Genomic DNA, 15251 nt, shown 5'->3' with positions numbered 1-15251 from the left:
GGAACGCAAACAGCACATCAGCGCAGTTAATAATTCAGACATAGGTTGGCCGACTGTAGCAGATGTGACAGCAGCTTCATGAAGTCATTCATAAAGCAAAAATCCCATTCGATAAGGTGACCGTGAACACGGCACTATCCTCCACAGCTTCACCTGTTAGTTATTGATATGTGTGGTTAGACCAGTTAATACACCAAGCTACGACTAATATCAGCATGTCCCAGTCTTAGAACGGGACATACCCATCTCAGGACAACACAAAAATCCAAGAGAAACAGATGGTCAGGCCATTGTTTCGGAAAAGCACTTCGTGACTTCTGTTTGGAAAATAGCTTTATAAATAAAGATCTATATCTCTATGTGCAGCATGTTTCGATACCCGTCTTCATTTATAGTTAAATTACTTCACCCCAACAACTTCATTATTCTTTATCAAAAAGGTGTATGGCCGATCGAAGACTAATTGGTTGTACATAAATAGTTTACATAAATAATTTGGTTCCACATGAGTAGACTCGGAAAACGCTGTCAAACTAATAATTTGTGTACGCGCGTATGCATACATCACCTACCTGAGCGAGTTCTTCAGTTCCCTTCCACGTATCTGCCTTTGACTCCACAGATGTCATTCTCAGAATCGTCACCAGATAAGGTCGCAGGAGTCCACTAAATACAAAATGATGTATCGAAATCAAATGAGTTTCCTAACAGTTGATCCAACAGACGCGTAGCGTTGCATAACTTAATTCCATACAAATTTAAAGGAGGGAAAAGCAAGGACGCAAGGAATTACTACAACTCAGGAAGACGATCTAACAAATACAACTACCGTATCCAGCGCACGTACTGTGTTTGGCAAGTAAACCCTGGGTTTCGAGAGAGCTTTTAAAGGGTCTTACAAGCAACCCAGTAGCCTATTAAACCGTACTCACCCATTGCCCCAGACGAAACCTCCTGTCTTAATATTAGTAGGCTATCACTAATCCCTGATGAAAAGTTAATCCTTTCCTGTGGATATGGATATTTTCATTATTATTACCAAGTACCGTTTTGTTTTCGGCCCAGCATGGTATCTGACATGTGCCACTGTGTCGCGTGCGCAATACAATACAATATAAAGGAAGGAGAAAATGCAAGAAATTATTAAAACTCAGAAGCACAAATCACAAATACAACAACTGTACCCCACCCATGTACAGTATAGGCTAGTAAACTGCAGGCTTCGAGAGTGCTTTTAGAGGGTCTTAAACAACCCAGTATTAAACTCTATTCACCCGTTGTCCCAGACGAAACCTCCTATCTTAATATTAGTATCACTAATCCGTGACGAAAAGATAATCTCTGACTGTGGATATGGATGTTTTTATTATTATTAAGTACCGTTTTGGTTTCGGCATCACATGACATCTGACCTGGTGGGCAGATGCTCACTTATCTGTCTTCCTCTTCCAGTGAACCTCAACTAACCAAATTTGAATTTGGATTATTAAAAACAGTCCTGAATACCGACAAAGGCTTTAAAAGGCTATCTACATTACCTTTAATGACCCTAATGTGTAAAGCACCTCTCAAGCACTACAATCAAGAGCCTGCACAGAAATCAAAACACCTTCCTTTTAGATACACATACAAAATTTTATTCACACATAAGTATATAGTTGTTAGTAAATCAAGTACAAAATACAAGGTACAAAAGGATACATTCGCGTTGACAATATTTTTATTTTTCATTGACAGCAAAGCAGTAATCAAATAACACCACAGGCAAGCTTCAGTCTTTCCCAGGTAAAGGCCTCAATACATAAGAAGTGCATTAATAACAAGGGGGGGGGGGGGGGGAATCAAACGCTTTGAAAATATCAGCCATCAAACCCAGAGCCCAAATGCTACAATAATGCATTTATTATTATTTTTTTATTTATTTTTTTCCCACATTATAAGTAAATCCGGGAGAAATGTTATGCAGGTTACAAGAAGAGCACACAGGAGTGGGGAGGTTTCATTGGGCAGCGAACCCGAGACTGCCCTCTGGACCAAGCTGCCCTCTGGACCATTTCCCAACCCCACCTTTACAAAATAAATTAGACCAGCGAAGAGAGTCAGCTGGGATATGACAGGAGTGGAAAAAAACAGGGAAAGGGCCCCCAGGTTTCTCTCCACAGCTTTGTACAAATGGATAGTCTCTCCATATCTTTGTACAACAGTACAGTCTCTCTACCCACCTTTGTACAAGAGGGCTGAGGAGGCAAACTCCACACTAACAGCAGGACAAAGGATCACACAAAAACACCAGTATGAGAAGGCACCCTGTGAAGTTTTTAAAGGAATACACAAACACTTTGAGAAATATACCTTTTTTCCAACTTACCCCGACTTACCCAGACGAGACGTACGATTTCATTGTTATATTTGTGCATTCACTGGCTCGGTTTCCATGTTAGCATAAGGTGTTAGCTTAGCATAAAGACTTGAAGCCTATAGGAGTCAGTAGCCTACCGAGCTAGATCCGGCACAAGAGCTAGATAAGGATAGATGTATGGTCAGCAGTTATAGTTCCAACCGTCTAACTCCTCCGAAAACAACATCTCTCGTTTTGGTTTTTAGGTGTATTTCAAACAGACAATACCTTGTGCAAATAAGACAGCTTTGCAGTTGCTGTAAGGTGTATTTTTCACTTTGAAGGTAGGCTACTGACTCCTATAGGCTTCAAATCTTTATGCTAAGCTAACACGTTATGCTAACATGGAAGCCGACCTAGTGAATGCACAAAGATTCTTGTCCAAGTCTGTGTAAGTCAGAAAAAAGGTACATTTCCCAAAATGTTGGTGTATTAATTTAAACAAGCCTCTTTATAGATATGCCTGTGCATCAATCTTAAATATATTTCAGAAATATCAACCAATCATAGTATCATTCTGTACACCACAAGTTTTGCTCCCAAGGCAAAACGTGCAAAAAGGAATAAAAGATTGTGAAATAAGACCAAGCCAGAACTCGTAATCGTTTAAAACAGGATTCTTTTGCAAAGACAGTTTTAGATTTCCTCACTTTGTATCGGAATGGCCCTGCCCCACCGGCCTTCCAGGTACAGATGACCCCACAATCACCACACCAGAGATGACAACATTGTAAAACCAGGGGGGGGTGGGATTTCTCCTCTTTGGAGTAACAGAAATAGTGCAGCCTATGCAGAGTGCCGACAACAGCATACAAACTAGTTTGTGGAATACAGTGAGACGACTTCAGTGAAGAGACTACGAGGCGGAGGTAACAGTGTGCAGGGGCTGGTGTTGGGGGTCCAGTGGCGGGGGCTGCTTTAGGACTCCTGGGGGGGCTGGTCCAGGCTCTTCAGATCGTTCAGGAAGTCGGTGGGGGTGAGGATGTGGGAAGAGCCTTGATGAGAGAGGGATGAGAATCGCAGTCAGGGAATTCAGGGTTCAATCACACGTCTTTATGCGGTCCGGGTTAAGAGCGGCGGCTGGAATGAAACCCACCAATCAGGACCTCCCACTTGCCCTCGGTGGCGCGGGTGACCTCGTACGCTGCACGCATTTCAGAGTGCGTCACACCCCCAACCACGAAGACGATGAGCCGGGGGCCGCTGCGGGACTCAGCCGAGGACTTGTTCTTATGCCAGTGTCCAAACCGCGCACTGCCAGAGGGAGAGAGAGGCTGCTCACACAGCCTTAACACAGCCTTACCGCTCACACAGCCTTAACACAGCCTTACCTCTCACACAGCCTTACTGCCCACACAGCCTTCCCTCTCACACAGCCTTACTGCCCACACGGCCTTACCGCTTACTGTTGGGCAAATGTGTCACTGTTCAGGGGGGTTCAGTGTCTGGTACAGTTCTGTCAGTTGTGTGGCCAGTCTGTGGTACCAGGCTGTGTCAGTGTTGAGGGTGTGGTCAGCCTGTAGTACCAGGCAGTGTCAGTGTTGAGAGTGTAGCTGGCTGGTGCATGCTTTTTGCCATTGTTGGGATAATAGTACATAGCATGGAGAGAATCGTACACAGATATGCAGACAATTTAGCTCTCCATTACATCACAAATGCAAGTCTAGCAAGTGACATTATGGCTCAACGATGGAATCATTACGAGTCACAAATGACTCACTAATGACTGGCAGACGCCAATATGCAACAATCCATTATGCTCAACCCCAGGTCCTGCAGGCCACAGTGCCTGATTTCACTACTAACTGTACCTCCTAGGTACAAGAAGTAAGCTCATTAATGATATCAGGTGGTGGAGTGCATGATTTGAGCAAATACCTGCAGACACTGCAGCCTGCAGGACCTGGAGTTGGTTGAAAATGATTCCATAAGTATCTATGAACAACATGCGTGTTTGACCTCCAGACTGACAACTGCGCCAAACTTATCTAAACATCTCATATCCCTCATATCCTGCCCCCCACCGCCCCTACCTGACTGCAGTCTGCGTGGTGGCAACAGGGGCCGGGTCAGAGATGAATGGCCACAGTTTCTTATCCAGCTTCTCCTCTATGGCACTCTGGGAAATGAACAAGCAGGGGTTAGGCAGGCAGGCAGTCAGAGGGATGGACAGTCAGACATAAAAACAGAAAGGGGGGTCAGACCATTCCTACCTCCATCACGTCTTTGAGTGTGGGTGTCCAGCGTGACAGCTGATAGGTGCTCTCAGGAAGCTTCCTGTCAGGCAAGGTTTTCCCAGTGTTCGCCCCCTTAACACACACACACACACAGTAACAATGAGGTCACACCCCCTTAATACACACTCACAGTACCTGTGCGGCCATACCCCCTTAATACACACCCACAGTACCAGTGTGGCTATACCCCCTTAAAAGACACCCACATTAACAGTGAGTAAAACACAACCCCTGAATAACACAACCCCTCAATGCCAGTGATAGGCCACAGTGCTGCATGGAGGCGGGGGCACAGGACAGAGGAGAAGGCGAGTTGGCGGAGCTCGTACCCCAGCGATGATGGGGCAGCCCAAGTTCTGCAGGTTGGTGATGATGTTGCTGTCCTGCTGTATGTTGGCGTGTTGGATGAGCTTAGCCAGGTTCTCCTCCCCGATACCTGCGTGAAGACCAGTTACCATGGTAACTTCAGAATAAACCATTTGGACCACATGAAAGCAGCTCCTTCCAAAGTATTCCTATTTTTATTGGAAATCCAAGTCGCTAACCTGCATTTTGAGCCATAATGGAGACCTAACCTTCCTCTTGTGGAAAATGCAGAGCCATAATGGAGACCTAGCCTTCCACTTGTGGAAAATGTAGAGCCTTAATGGAGACTAAACCTTCTCTAGTGGAAAATGTAGAGCCATAATGGGGACCTAGCCTTCCTCTTGTGGAAAATGTAGAGCCTTAATGGAGACTAAACCTTCTCTTGTAGAAAATGCAGAGCCTTAATGGAGACCTAACCTTCCTCTAGTCTAGTGGAAGATGTAGAGCCGTAATGGAAACCCACCCTTCTTCTTGTGGAAGATGAAGAGCAGAATGATGCGGATCTTGTCGTAGGGCTGTATGTCAGTGTTCAGCAGCACAGGGACAATGCTCTTCATGGCATCTTTAATGGGCTCCCCCTCAGCATCCAACCCAGTGGCCAAATCCTTACCGAGATATAAGCGTTAAATGAGCGCTTGTAAACATCTGGATGTGTTCGCAAGTGCAAATGTATTGCAGTGTGTGTGTGTGTGTGTGTGTGTGTGTGTGAAAGATTTAATCTGTATAGATGAAGGCTTTGGGGATAATGCACAGATCCTATATTACAGCCTAAGTGTCACAAATCCTGCTTTCAGCAGTGATGTAACACGATTCTGGGCATTCCAGCCAAGTGAGAGAAGGTCATGTTCCAGGAAGCGCAAACCCTTCAGGGTTATGTCATCCATCAGAAATGCCAGCCCTGGAACCTTTATTAAGAGGCGCCAATATAAGCCAACATTAACAAGAGGGTTAATTCAAGTTGACATTTATATTCAGGATTAGTATGTGTGGGGTGTGAATATGGGCCTGATTTCCTGAGGAGGTCAAACTGAGAGGAGCCGATACACACATTCAAATGTCCCTCACTGTGTGCATATGTGTGCATGTGCTTGTGTAACACACACACTGTGTGCATATGTGTGCATGTGCCTGTGTAACATACACACATGCACGCACGCACGCACGCACGCACACACACACAGTGTGCATATGCCTGTGTAACACACACACACACACACACACACACAGTGTGCATATGTGTGCATGTGCCTGTGTAACACACACACACACACACACACTGTAAGGAGGCCTGCACACTGATATGCTCCTTATACACCTTCATTACTGACATTTTAATCCCTTACTAAACTGGATGTGGGTATACTGGAGATATTTTACATGCGCCTGTGTAACACACGCACATACACAAAACCTTCCTGACGTGCTTTCAAAACAGGGAACTACGTTTGCAGCAGTTACTACTGAATGGATGGATGCGATTTATGTCTAACAATGTCGGCCAGCTGATTCGTTGCTTACCTATGATTTATTTTTAAAGGGAAGAGCAAATATTACATTGATTAAAGTGTATTATAACAGCCAAGTAATTGTCAACTTTTGTTCCTTCACCGTTTCCCCCATCAGCAGCCATTTTTGTTCCTTGCGCACAACCTTTTCTAACTGTTAGCGAACAGAAAAGTTTGCATTCGTTGGTGAACATTGGCGAATGCAATTCGCTTATGTGAGCTAACGCTTACCATCTTGAACGCATGTCTGTTTCCCCTGTGCTGGGCTGTGTGCAAGTGAGTTGAAGTTGTGTCTAACCCAAAAGCTCTGAGCGCACTGATGATGCGGATCGACAGGCGGCAGTTGCAAAACGTGTCTGAAACACTCCACTGTGACCAATATCTACATGGGGGGTTGAATTTGACTGAGACCCCATGAGTCCCCTGGCCTACAGCCTTACATTGCTCTCCTAGGAAAACCATGTGATGTTTATTTTTTAAATAAAATAAATGAAATAAAAAGCTAACCTGCTCCACCTCACACAGCTTGTCCAGTGTGAGCTTAAACCTCTTCATGCAGGAGTCTGCCAGGTGCAGGTGGGTTGAATACTGCAACAGGGGACAGGTAAAGTGCCATGAGCCCAGTAATATGACAGTATATTATAAATCAATAATATGATGGATTCCACCAAGTATCAGGCAATTTTGGCTTACAATATAGCAGCCTCTATGACATGGCTGAGACCTGGCTGTAGGTGGACTTTCCAGCAAAACAATGACCTAAAGCATGCCTCAAAATGCACACAGAAATGGTTCTGTGACAGTAATTCAATATTCTGCAGCGACTATCTCAGGCCCCGGACCTCAATACAACCGAAAGCCTGCAGCCTGAACTGAAGAGGGCAGTTGATAAATGTAAACCCAAGAATGTGAAGATTCTTGCAGTGATCTGCATAGTGGAATATTCCAAAATCCCTCTAAATGTGTTCCTTAATCTCAAGCATTACAGGAAAAGACTCATGCTGTTATCATTGCCAGAGGTGGATGGACCAAGTAATAAACCAGGGGTGCCAATAAATATGGAACCTTGATTTTGGTGAAATCTTTTTATTAAATTAATGTTTGATTTTGGGAGATTCCATTGATGAAGCACAATATGTTTCACATTTACAGCATTTCGTTTTATCTCAGTATTAATAAAAGTATTTTTTGTGCATTGCCAGTCAGGGATGCCAATAATTCTCAAGCCCGCTGTAAATGCAAAGCATTATTATTATTAGTCAGTGTAGACAGTGTTTGCATTTTTACACAGTATCAATATATACAGCACCTTGCTCATGGGCACAATGGCAGTGTCCCTCCCAGAAACCGAACCTGCAACCTTTTGGTTGACCATAACCTTTCACTACACTGGTGTTCATTGCACGTGAAGTTTACGCTTAATGACTGAACTGAACAGCCCTACTGAACCCCAGTCTGGTTAAAGGTTAACCGCAAGGAAATAGCTTCACAAGGTTTTACAAAATGGCCGACTCACCAGACTCAACTCCTTCTGGTACTGAGGCATCTTCTTCAGCATCTGAGAGAGGTCTTTAATATTGGCCTGGAGGGGAAAGACACTCTCTCAATAGTCTGGTTGCAACACCTCCTAATGGTCATACAGTGTTCAATCTTAATAATCTGGTCCCTATGATCTCCAATGGTCATACAGAAGTCACTATCTTAATCATCTGGTCACTATGATCTCCAATGGTCGTACAGTGGTCACAAACTGAGAGGTGTTCGGTCTGCTCTGTATTTACCTTGTCTGTGGACATTCGCTTACTCTCACAGAAGGTCCGCAGCAGCTCAGATACCCTCCTGAGAGAGGGAGAGGAAGAGAGGGAGAGGGGGAGAGAGGTGAGAGCAAGCAAAAGAGAGTGGGAGAGATCAATATGAGGGAGAGACGGAGAAAAGCATTCGAAATACAAAACAACAGAAGCGATACATTTATTTTATAAAAATGGGAGGGGTTATGAGGAGGACAGCACAACGCCGTGGGCGGGGCCTACATTGTGACATCAGCGATGTGCATGTGCCTGAGCTGAAGCCACAGCTCGTCGTCCTCATCCAGAAGGGCTTCCTTCTCCCGCGAGTCCCCAAGCCCTGTCGACTGGTACCTGAAACACAATCACCAATACACTGACCAGCGCTCGCACCTGCACACCTGAACACACAAACACACTCAGACAAGACCTGCACCAGAACTAGGCTGTCTGGGACTACAGGTAAACTAACTTGTAGATGATTTGGATTGAAGGGGAGGTGTGAGCTCACCTGTCGATGCGTTGGATTGTAGGGGAGGTGAGAGCTCACCTGTAGGTGTGTTGGATGGTAGGGTTAGGTTTGAGCTCACCTGTACATGTGTTGGATTATTGGTGAGGTTTGAGCTCACCTGTAGATGTGTTGGATTGTAGAGGTGGTGTTAGCTCACCTGTAGGTGTGTTGGATGGTAGGGGAGGTTTGAGCTCACCTGTACATGTGTTGTATTGCAGGGGAGGTGTGAGCTCAACTGTAGATGTGTTGGATTGTAGAGGTGGTGTTAGCTCACCAGTAGATGTGTTGGATTGTAGGGGGAAGTGTGAGCTCACCTGTAGATGTGTTGGATTATTGGTGAGGTTTGAGCTCACCTGTAGATGTGTTGGATTATAGGGGAGGTGTGAGCGCACCTGTAGATGTGTTGGATTGTAGAGGTGGTGTTAGCTCACCTGTAGATGTGCTGGATTGTAGGGGAGGTGTGAACTCACCTGTAGATGTTTTGGCTTGTAGAGGAGGTTTGAGCTCACCTGTAGATGTCTTGGTCGATTTCCAGGAGGTCGTAGACCATTGCCTGGAAGGTCAGCTCATGCAGAATTGGGGAAATCGGGTCGTGACCGCGGTCCACAATCAGAAGCTGCGAACGTGCCTTGTCCGCTCCCTGTCAACCAAAAATACAACCTGTCAACCGTGTACTCATGAATGACCTGTCATTCCAATGTACTTATATGTGGGTGTATGTGTGTGTTCATATGTGTGCATGCACAATGCGAAAGGACAGGGAATGGTTGGTGAGGGAGAGGGAGTAGAGAGGAAGGAAAAGTAGAGGGACAGATGGATGTGACCACAGCAGAAGAGATGGATGAAGAAGGAGAAGGAAAGGCAGGTGGGTGAATACATGCCTTTGAAACCCCATTGGAAGCAGAAGGGCTCTCCGCAGGAAGGCAGAAAGGAAGACTGGAGATAAACAGCAGAAGCGAAAAGAGAGAAAGTCAGGAGGGAGAAAGAGAGAGAGTGTACTGTACATTTACTTCTTCTAGAGAAGTGCCAGTGTTGCACAGCACAGCAGTGTTGTGTTTAATATTCGAACTCCATGCACTAGTTGAGGCCAGAATTAAAACCCCATTAGAACTGGAGTACAGGTCAGGACTAAATGCTACACAGTAGTAGAGCATAGGTCAGGACTAAAGCCCTATGCAGTATTTGTGATGTGAACATTTACTGAAGCTGTATGATTGTATGCATCTGCACCTCTTTAGCAATAAAGAGTGTGCCTTCTCCTAGACACAGATAGATAGCAACATCCCTTTCTCTCCACTTTCATAAAAGCGGCCATTCCAAAATCAGTATGGCAAAATATGGCAACCTAGATTTTTCCTCTGTGATAAAGTGTATTTATGTAATGAAATTCATTAATTGTCTTATTAGAGTAGATGGAAGGCAAATCCAGCTTACGGTCTCAAACAGCACAGCTGTTATGGGGAAATTCAGCAAAGTGAGTCACCCCGAGAAACAAGCAAAATTAACTATCACATGGGAACACATACAAAACACACACGCGCGCACACACACACACACACACACACATGTACACACACACATCTCAGAAGTTTCCACCTCAACCCTAATGAAGAGCACTGCAGTGTAGTATAGTTTAAATTGCACTATGCTAAAGTAAAAGTACAATTGCATGTAGCACTGCAGTAAAATACAGCCATGTGTTTGAAGCACAGTGACAAGCAGGGCAGTGCAGTACAGAATGCTCTAGTGCAGGGCAGTGCAGTGCAGTACAGAATGCTCTAGTGCAGGGCAGTGCAGTGTACAGCTGCTGTGCAGGAGACTGCAGCAGAGCGCAAGGTAGCACAGTGCACTGTGGTGAACTGCAGCATAGTCGAGCAGCACAGTGCCTGTGGTCTCACCTCTCCCATGCTGGGATTGTCTGCTTTATGAGCATTCAGTCTGTCCAGAACCATCTCAGCCAGAGCAGCATTTTCCTCAGGACCACTGTGAGAGAGGGAGAGCCATGTTAATACATCTACGCCAACCACGGGCACCCTCAGATACAAAACTTCAACTCACAATTAGGTAAAAGCAGCGGACGATAACATGGCTCATGGGACCATGATGCGAGAGAACCTCATGAAACAGGTTCCCACATAGCGTAAGCATGAGGACGTTAACGTGACGCCGTTGCCACGGCAGCAGGCGTTACCAGCGGTAGCGGACGGCGGGGTACTCCTTCAGCGTCTCGCAGAGGGTGGCGATCTGCTCGGCCTGCGCCTCCAGCACGCGGTTCTTATCTCGCACACGCTGCGGGCTGTACAGGCCGTGGAAGGAGCCGCGATCGTCCAGGGAGAACACCTGACGGGACAGACGGGAGGAGCAAGAAAACGTGAGCGAAGGAAGAACACCTGACAAACGGGCTTCGCGTCTGCGTGAAATGGCAGATGGCAATCGACAACCACCGCTCTCTGCTTTCTGAGGACATTTGTACACACAGGTTTGCAGCAAAAATTGTAAATGTCTTAAAGGATAACAGAGACATACTTAGAAGAGAAGAGAGGAAAGACATACTTAGAAGAGAAGAGAGGAAAGAGACATATTTAGAAGAGAGGAGAGGAAAGAGACATATTTAGAAGAGAGGAGAGGAAAGAGACATACTTAGAAGAGAAGAGAGGAAAGAGACATACTTTGGAGAGAAAGAGAGAACGAGAATGACACACCTGAGACTCATAGGGCAAGAAGGCTACGTTGATCTCCTTCAGGGTTTTGATGACACGAGCAGCCCTGGACTTCCCAATTTCACCAAAGAGGCTATCTGGACAAACTACACACACACAAACACACACAGATATGACGCATCATGGAGACTCCAGTACAGGGTGACTCAAGCACACCCTAACAGACACCATAATCAGAAAGTTGATGAGAACCTCCACCCAAAAGAGAATGTATTTCATGGTGACACCCAAATAGAAGTGGGTGGTATCTCCAGCCAAACTGAAAGCAAGGGCCATGGATAACCTCAACAAGCCTCTGTCAAGCAATCTAATCTAAAGACAAAAGATTTGTGCAGTTTTCTTTAATAAACTTTTAATAAAGTTCCATGTTTTTAACTCTCAGGCTTCAAGACCAGGAGACTGTCGGGCATTATGATAAGTTAGTTCAGTCTCTTAAATTTGGCAGCGACTGGTTGGTCAATGCCACATCATCAAGCATCGAACAGTAAAAATAATTCGAACACTGGTGAACTGCAAGACTAAATTTTCAATTCTCTTCAGTGCATTTCTCTCCATAGAAAATAACGAAGGCCAAGCATCAACTGCATGCAAGCAGCACTTTCTGTATGAAAGATCTGTAGTGTGGACGGTGTGCCTTACTGTCAGTGAAGAAGATGTGAGCCGCTTTGTAAGTGAAGGCTGTCTCTTTGAAGTCGTTGATGAGAGCACGAACTGACTGCAGGGGAGAGAGAAAAAAGGGAGAGGGGAGAAGGCAGGAGAGAGGGATGAGAGAGGTTTAGAAGGAGAGAAAGTAGAAAGGGTTTAGATGTGAGAGGAACAGAGAATGATGGACGTAGTTTAAACAGATGTAGTCACTCAGCACCTCACAGAATGTGGTCAGTATGAGTAGTGTACATTGGGTGGTTGAAACAGGCCTGACCTGCTCCACAGGGGAGATGAGGTAGATGGCCTCCAGGCTGGAGATTGGCTCTCTTCGCTTGTTAATGTCCTCCACAACTGCAAAGTCACAGTCAGATATTCCCCATATCATAACCCCCTTCACCATACACTCACTCAACTCAAACTTCACAACCTCATATTAAACACACAACCCGCCCTACCCACGCTCAGAGCTCCACCACCCCCAAATATTACACCCCACCATTACATTACATTACATTATTGGCATTTGGCAGACGCTCTTATCCAGAGCGACGTACAACAAAGTGCATACCCATAACCAGGGATAAGTTCGCTGAAAGACCCTAGAGGTAAGTACAATTTCAACTGCTACCTGTACAACAAAGATAAGGACAAGGGCCATTTTTTTTTTTTTTTTTTTTTTAACAAACAAACAAACAGAGCAAAAGTCACCAAAGTTAACTATCCAAACACTGCTTACCTAGCCAACTAAAATACCGATACACAAAGCAAGTCACAGAGACAACAATTAAGGTTCACAGGGAGGTAGGGAGGGACCAGCGCTGCCACTACACACACTTGCACACTAACACACACCCTGGCCCCCGCTACACCACACCCCTCACTCACTGGTGACCCCCTCTGCCATGACGTCAGACATCTTGCAACAGGATGAGAGGATCCGCATGCTGAGGTGATCCACAATCAGAACCTGGAGAGAAGGGAGAGAGAGTGAAGGAGGACAGGGGGCAGAGGGAGGAGAGGAGCGTGAAGAATGGAGGGAGAGCGAGGGAGGAGAGGGGGCAGAGGGAGGAGAGGAACGTGAAGAATGGAGGGAGAGAGCGGGACATGATTTGGCCAAAATGGCTGCTGCCACTTGATGGGAAGATGGCGTTAAATTCGAGTGAGAAACACAGATCAGGGAATCCTGTAAACCAATTTCTGCATCACTTCACTATCACAACTCCATCTCAATATGAAATGTGCCCTCCAAAAGCACATCAACAGAGATGCATTCAATACCACTGGGCTTTTTGAGTCTCTGATTGTGCAGCCAGAATTAAAAACATTTCACTAGATAGCAACACGGAAACTTATGGTAAAATGATACATGATAGACACAAACTCTTCCCACTTTCTTAACAGCTTCCTGTTTATATACAGCTTTTGCAGCACAACAGCAGTCTAAAGGCATTGTCGTAGACATTGTACTGTATACAGTCTCTCGGGCTAGTGTAAGTATCTGAAGTACATGTGATCTTGCTATTGTCTGTCTTTGTAATATGGTTATAAAATGCCAACCAGCCAAGAGGGTAACCCTAGTGCAATAACAAATGTGGCATTAACGAGGTCCCCTTGATATGAGAGAGAGAAGGGGGTGGGCATACCTTCCATTCTCCATCCTTCTTCACACTCTTGATAACTCCATTGAGGATCTCTGAAGAGGAGAGCATAGGTCAGTTTTCTGCCTCCTCACACTCATTCTCTCAATCTCTCTGAAACACACCATTCCTCTGGCGACCGAGCAAATTAGATATTTAATTAAACAATACCAGTGCTGGATTTCACCAATGTACTCTGTGTGCTTGTACTCACTATTGTATCTGTGATGTGTGTGTATGTGGCGAGGGGGTCACAAAAATGAACATCAATTCTGTCTCAGACCATCACTGAGCTCATTTTAACATCGACTCTGCATTCTGGCATATGAGCTCAGATTATACTTCTTAAAACCATCAACAGAACATAAAACGCACGTTGTACTACAAATTTGAAAAACGACCATTTTATATCTGGTGGTTTAGCAAAATTCATTTAACTTGTTGTTTTAGAAGTAGAAGTAGAAGTAGGCACGAATGGTTCACACGAAAAGTCTGTAACATGACACCATAACAATCATGTGACAATCACACAACGACTCCATTTCCGCAGTCTGTCTCAGCTATCAGCATCTTAGCTGTTGCACCGTCTTGAATCCACATACTGAATGAAAAACGTTATACGACATACTGTAAAGGTCATTACAATTACTGGCCTTCCTTCTGACACTGGAACGATATTTATTCCTTATCAAAATACGTGTAATGAAATGTATGACCAGATGCACCGAAAGACGCTTCCAAAAGCACTATTCAAATATAGGCAAAATCTTCGAACTATTGAGGACAGATTAATGACATGCTACATAATATCTCGCTCGATGCGGGTTAATGACTTACAGTGGAATTACAGACAACATTAGCTGCAACTCTCTGTCGATAAACTTTTAAGAAACGCACAAGCTATGGTGGCTGTCAAGCATTAGAGACAATGTGTTAATGAGTGTGTAACACTGTCATTAACTCGCTCAAAACACGAAACATATTTCCCAAAACAGCAGTAGGATTATGAGTGAAAGGTTGACGCTTAAATGTAAATTGCGAAACTTCACAAAAGCATCAATGGAAAGGGTGCCACACGGAAGCAATCCAGCCCTTGTGACTTTATAACGTTAGGTGAGTGACGCTGGAAAAAGCTAGGTCTGAATTTCCTTATAGCTGGAAGTCAAACGGACAAAACACTGTTTAAGAGAAGCCCATACTGAGCAAAGTTGAACTTATTTCACATATAATAAAAATCATGTTGTTATTCTTATTGCTAAATGTTTGCACTTACTCTCCCCAACAATCGCCTTTAATCCACTTGGTGCCATCTTGCTACTTCCGGGTTTCAGACTTTTCACGGAAACTTTTAAGTGACTGGGGGAAAAAAACATAACACTCACGTCACGTCCGGAGCGTTGAAGTTGAACGAAATCAAGGTACTTTCAATCATGGGTGAAACTGGCTGC

The 15251-nt window shown here is 44.8% G+C and overlaps 1 protein-coding gene across 1 annotated transcript; it reads right to left on the bottom strand.

The window, feature by feature from the left end:
* Positions 1–1614: 1614 nt before the first annotated feature.
* stxbp2 (syntaxin binding protein 2) lies at positions 1615–15183 on the bottom strand. Its single transcript, XM_061224084.1, has 19 exons — positions 15077–15183; positions 13810–13859; positions 13052–13133; positions 12441–12517; positions 12161–12236; positions 11504–11607; positions 10993–11141; positions 10700–10784; positions 9311–9441; positions 8537–8644; positions 8288–8345; positions 8023–8088; positions 7014–7094; positions 5465–5606; positions 4965–5071; positions 4612–4707; positions 4432–4517; positions 3495–3652; positions 1615–3393 (listed from the first exon to the last, which is right to left on the bottom strand). The coding sequence occupies exons 1-19, from the start codon at positions 15174–15176 to the stop codon at positions 3317–3319; spliced, it is 1833 nt and encodes a 610-aa protein (XP_061080068.1). The 5' UTR covers positions 15177–15183; the 3' UTR covers positions 1615–3316.
* Positions 15184–15251: the final 68 nt, after the last annotated feature.

This window comes from Conger conger, chromosome 16 (assembly GCF_963514075.1).
Source record: "Conger conger chromosome 16, fConCon1.1, whole genome shotgun sequence".
Lineage (NCBI taxonomy): Eukaryota > Metazoa > Chordata > Actinopteri > Anguilliformes > Congridae > Conger > Conger conger.
The sequence above is the reverse complement of the archived record's forward strand: the minus strand, read 5'-3'. Positions and strand labels throughout refer to the sequence as shown.